The sequence below is a fragment of the Danio rerio genome, chromosome 6 (assembly GCF_049306965.1).
Source record: "Danio rerio strain Tuebingen ecotype United States chromosome 6, GRCz12tu, whole genome shotgun sequence".
Classification (NCBI taxonomy): domain Eukaryota; kingdom Metazoa; phylum Chordata; class Actinopteri; order Cypriniformes; family Danionidae; genus Danio; species Danio rerio.
The window spans coordinates 46,433,868-46,440,000 of NC_133181.1; the positions used below are offsets into that span (position 1 = coordinate 46,433,868).

The 6,133-nt window shown below is 37.3% G+C and overlaps 1 protein-coding gene across 4 annotated transcripts in view; it reads right to left on the reverse strand.

Annotated features, from left to right (window-relative positions):
- Positions 1-141: 141 nt before the first annotated feature.
- The window catches only part of prok2 (prokineticin 2), a 10,778-nt gene continuing 4,786 nt past the window's right edge, over positions 142-6,133 (reverse strand). For 3 of the 4 annotated variants that reach the window (XM_073952407.1, XM_073952405.1, XM_073952406.1), the window contains 2 exons: positions 5,380-5,505; positions 142-5,306 (listed from right to left, as the gene is read on the reverse strand). In XM_073952407.1, the coding sequence (XP_073808508.1) occupies positions 5,181-5,306; positions 5,380-5,505 (252 nt within the window). In that variant the 3' untranslated portion in view covers positions 142-5,180. 4 annotated transcript variants of the gene reach the window in all.

Genomic DNA, 6,133 nt, shown 5'->3' on the forward strand with positions numbered 1-6,133 from the left:
AGCAGTAGCTGCAGGCTTCACTCAGTAAATTGCTAGCTCAGATTGTTTTTCATAACTGTAAATTCACTGATACTTGTTAACATGTATAACTGTTGGTAATTTAGGTAGCAATAAATTCCAGTAGTGCTACAATTGTTGTCACTTTCACAAATGTGTTTATTTCACAAGACAAAAAGGGTAAATACAAAAGCTTTGATTGTTTAAAAGAAATTAACTGTTCATGACCAGTGTTATATTTAAAAAAAAAATGCTTATCAAAAATAGTTTGTATTACTTTTGCAAATGGTCAACTATATTTTTTATGCAAATCTAAATGGACATATTTCAAATAATGTTTTTTTGCTGAGATGGCCAGTCAATTTGAGAAAACATTTTTATTTTATATACTAAATAAAGATGTAGTTTTGAGTTGCGATTACGCAATGATGTCATCACACAAAGTAATATGTAAATAAAAACCTATTTATTGTGCATCTGGATGTAATGTTTTAATATAATATAATACACGGCGCTTCAGATAGTAGAGACATGATAGGTTTACGCTTGTCAGATACTATGTGATGACGTCACTGGTGTGCAAATTAGTGCGTGACGTCATCTGGCAACATTTAGCTACTTTGAGCAGGCCTTAGCTACTTTTCATTGGAAATAGTTGGCAACACTGGCAGAAGCAATGGGTAGAAGACATCAAACTGATGTTCACAGATAAGAACCGCAACTCCAAACGTGAAAGCATATGCTCAGACTTTTTATTTAAAGATTACAAAAACATTTTTTTCAGTGGATTAACTTGCACAGATTAATATTGTTCACATAAAAATATCAATGTCTGCTAACAAAAGAACCTTTGTAAATAGTAATTCCTCGCAGATTTTAAAAATGCTAATCACATGCTTGCAGAAACAGGTTTACCAAAAAAAGCTACTCGTTTGTCCTTTATCAATTTACTGATTGGTAGACACACTTGGAACCCAATTATAACCCCAAATTTCCAGATTTTCATAATATTTTAAACTGTATTTAAGTGTGTATATTAGTTAATAAAGACACAGAAGCTGTACTTAGTGTTCCAACTATCTGTGTTCTTCAGTGCTGTGAAGATGAGCAAATAAAGTGATGGTGACCCTTTTCCCAGGACAGTTTCTTCACGCTGAAGTGAGAAAGGAATACTAGAGTAAGCATTTTAAGAATAGTTCTGTCAGAATAATTCGACATCCACTACAGGCCCACACAGTCATACACAGAGATATGACAGACACTGTTTTGATATTGGAGCAGTGGAAGAAACTGTACAGTATATTTTAGATGTTGATATTCATGATAGCGGATGTTCCATCATTTAGAAGACCTTATTCCATTTATCAATGTTTAATGGGTTTTTTAGTTGGGCCATTACAAAACAAACATGAGACGATTTTTATAAGTACTCTTATTTTTATTTTGGTCACATTCAGACATTTTGACAATCAATACTGTCTGCATTTTATGATTTTTATACTTTATGATTTATTTTTTAAATCATTTACTTTCTATTAAACTTCAGGGAAGATTAAAGAGGCCATATGGTGCGGAGTGTGTAATGTATCAGTTTGTTTATGTTTACGATGCACAGTTGATAGTCTCCCACAAAAGGATTTATTCTGCCTCTTACTAAAATGAGCTTAAATGAAAATGATTGATAATTTCAATCATAATCAATAAAAGCAAAATAAATGTTATTTGTTTTAGTGCTTTTTCTCTAACAAGTTAATCACTAATGTTTCACAAACAGCTGCAGATGCGATGTTCATCTACATTGGCTAGACATGTTGTTAGTGATGCCCCCTTGGTGGGGGTTGAAATCAAAATAAGATAGATTATTCCTTTAATTAACGTACATGGCATCTAAAGACTGCATCACTGTTTTGATCTTGGTTATTTTGTTTTATTATGCAGATTTCTTTATGTCGCTTCAGGGTTTCACTGTGGAACTCACATGCACACTTTTCAAAATTCCTAAGAAACTAAAAGATGCAGAATGGATGTGTGTGAAATGAATGAAATGAAGAATATATATTGCGCTTCATGCTAGCTAACATATTTGGTCATGTTTATGATCTACTTAAGTGTGCATGTAGGAAACCAAGTTTGTAACTAGAGGTCGAGACATGGGAGCTATAATTCAAATAACCCATATTTGTGATGTTTGTAAATGTCAGAATGATGGATTCAGAAAACACTGAATCTCTGAATGTCATCCATATGATGTGAAAATCAATTACAGTGACATTTACTTTATTTTAAAAAAGTGAGTAAACCCAGTGTCTTGAAAGTGGCAAGCTGACTTTACATGAAAGTAAGCAAACCCATTGTAACTTAGAACTGTTAAGTTGACTTAACATTTTAAATGTTTATTAAATTATAAACATAGTTAATTTAATCCCTTTTGATAAAAGTAAAATCGTCTGATCACTTTTTACAGTGTATATGGCTAACGGTGCTATTAGCAGTGCTTGGTTTGAAACTTGAAATGGTAAGGTAAGATGAAAAGTTGGAATTGGAAATGGAATTTGGTTGAAATTTCAAAAATGCTGTCCAAATTCTGAAAAAAATGTAGACAAAGTCTTGATTCCTGCTCAAAATAATAAAACAGCAGCTATAAAGAAAGGCACAACAGTCCCGCAGAGCTGTAGTGTATCTGACATTCTAACAGATATGAGGAAAAGCCCAAAATATAAACGTTCTGACCATGGACTTTTACTAGACTAGAGTTCACTTGCATGTGACACATTTTGGTCTCTTTAGAAGTATCACCTTATAAAAAGGCAACGAAACGGAGGAGAAATTCCAACACCTTAACAGTTTTAAAGGGATAGTTCACACAAAACTGAACATTCTTTCATCATTTACTCCCCCTTCGCTTGTCACAAACCTGTTTCCGTTTCTTCTGACAAAAGAAGATATACTGAATGAGAATGTTGGAAATAAAGCAGCTATTGTATCCATTGCATCTTTACTGTCAATAGCTGTTTGCTCCCTAATATTTTTCAGAATATGTCAACACTGGCTCATTCTGAAAACATACCGCTATATACATTTCTGGAGCGCACCAAATACATCCCAGGAGGTGCATTTTTTTTACTGTTTTTGTTTGCGAATCCACCAGAAGCCACTGTGTACGCTTTTTGAGATCTCAAATTTCTCTCTCGAGTGCCATTTACTCCTACTGTTCCAGTGTAAATCCACCAGAGGCCGCTGTCGACTGACTAACTGACCCAACCCTCCTCCTTTCCTAAACCCAACCAATAGTGTTTTCAAAAGCACAGACTGACCCGCCTACTCACTTCCCTAAACCCAATTGACAGTTTTAAAAAGAAATCTAGAAAAAGAAAAGCCCCCCTGATTTTTACCATGTTTTCAGATTTTCCCACATTCTCACCCTGTTGTTTACTTGTTTGTTTGTTTGTTTTTCAGCTTCTGTTTTTGTCGTACCTGCTTTCTGTAACGGTTTTTCACCAGACTCTAACTCGGTCATCATGGTCACCTCCTCTCTATGTCTCAAGTCCACCGACGTACATGGCAAGCCACTGGACAAACTGGTAACAGCGGAAAAGCCTTCCATATGGAGGTAAGCAATCAGCTGGGGCCTCATGTATCAATGCTGCGTACGCACAAAAACTTTGCGTACGCCAGGTTTCACGCTCAGAATCGCTCACGTTTGGATTTACTAACAATGAACTGAACGTGGGAATGTGCGCAGCTTCATGGCAGCTTTCTGGCAGGCGTACGCACATTTTTTGTGCGTGTCTGTTTTATTTCCATTGGCGACTCCTAGAGGCAGTTGTGTTAAATTCCTCTCTACAAAGTGTCTGAGCCTTGCAATGGCAGCTGTATGAGACGGGTTCAGCAGGTATATAAGGTTTCCATACCATACATTTGACCAGCTAAACATTAAAGCACAATTTGCAGCGGTCGCCTGTTTTCCCAATGTAATCTGAGCGATCTACTGCACGCACATTGCTATAAAGACACTATCTGAAGATGAATTTGCAAGCGTGAATCAGAAACATTTCCATTCAATAAATGTGCAAATAAAATATGATGCTTATTGATATGAACTTATTGATGATTCCTACTTGTCTTTCTCGTGATAAATAGTTGGCAAAATCTGATATGTAGCGGGGGAAAAAACAAGAAAGAGTTCATCAGACGCTGGATTCGAGCCGAGTTCATGCTCGAACGTATTAATTCATGATCACAAGCGTGTTACGAGCGCGCCACTGAGACTGTTAAGAGTCCTGCAACATTTTACAGATATAAACCACACTATTTCTTTTTTTAATGCACTCAGTGCGATGTTCAGACCCAATTGTGTTGACCGCATCAGCTAAACTCTCCCACTCTATTTTTTTCTTTTGTTGTTAATTCCGGAGAACAAACTTGCAAATAACACTGCTTTTCTCCGGTCTACCTCCGAAAGCAGCACCTCCAATTCACATTCTGTTTAAAGTTTCTCTTTTTGCTTGCTTTTGACATTGCTTTTTCGTTGGGTTTTGCCATTAGCATAGTCATTAGCATATTCATACGGGGGAGGAGGCAGGGAGGGGTTTTGTGCTCGTGCATGTTGCGCTCAGTTTCACGTTCATTCAGATGTACAAAAGAATATGCGTGAGATTCGGCGTACCCAGTGTTTCATACATCTGAAATGTGCGTACGCAATGTTTTAGTAAGATTTCCACGCAAGTCTTCGTACATGAGGCCCCTGGTGAGTGCAAAAAGGTATGGCATCATACTGCCCTGTAGCTTTCATTTTAAAGATGAAATGAAGCCATACATTTCTCTGGTTACATAATTCACAATCTCCATAAATGTATATAGAGATACATTTTCAGAATGAGCCTACTGTATGTTGGAATATTTTGTTTTAGTGTTCAACAGGAGAATGAAATTGTGAGGGAATTTACATTTTTGGGTGAACTATCCTTTAAACCCCTGTTTCAGAACAAAGCAAATGATCTACAGGCATAGAAATGCCATTTAAAATGACATAATACACCTTATAATCTAAATAATAACCATAAAATAGCATCATATGACCTCTTTAAATAATTTCTATAAATTACTCTAAACTCCCTTTTACAGCTATACATACACTTTATACAAACATTAGGATGCTACATAGCCGTACACACACATCTTCATCAGAGGTATTGATCCTGGAATGGAAATGGTGGGAGGCATTTGGACTTGCCATCAGCTGTAGTGATGCATGCCAAGTTGGGTAAGCAGGGGCACGTGTGATGGAGTCTCTTTCCAAAGAAGGGCACCTAAGTATGAATGACCGATTAAAAACAAGAAGATCATAACGAACCAAATCAAAGATAGGAGAGAAAAGAAAACCTTGTGGCTCATTGGATGACAGTCTTCTCCCTCCTGACCCATTGGGATGCACATTCGGAGACTGCGGATCCACAGACTGACTGCACAACACATGCCACCTCCGCACTGGGAGTCCTTCTCACATGCCTGCAAACACACACGCACTCATTATAAACACATCAACATGTCCACTTTTTGACTCTAGTGAGGAAACAGCAGGGATGGAGTGTTCGGTGTGTCCACTTGATGCAGTAAAACAGTATTATAAAGTTATGTATAGTGGGTAGGAGCCCAAAGGTGGCATTGAATTTTCTCTGGTGGATCCAGGGTACTGATTTGCCCTGACAGAGCGTGTAGGATGATGGTCTCAGTGTGTTGGAAAATGCCATGCCTCCGTCTCCATTAGGCCTGGGGTGTTCTGACAGCACTCGCGCATATTTTGGGAGTGCTGTAGGCTTTACTGTCCTGACAGGTGTGGAGGAAATGCATCTGAGCATCCCAACACATTCATGTCAAACAGCACTGCAATTTCTGCTGACCCTAGAAACGCTCTGTGAGTTTTCAGCTTTACTAAGGAATTATTTTATGCATGTACAATTCTGCGCATATGTGCACTGTTGTAACTAAATGTACTGTATTGTAGCAATGCACACATGCACAGATTAGTGCATGCATCAAATGCTATTTATGGCATGTTATTTAGTTGTGTATGAGCTAATGTTACTCACAGTAAAACTAAATATTGTCATATTTCAACTTTAAAGTGTTAAACAAT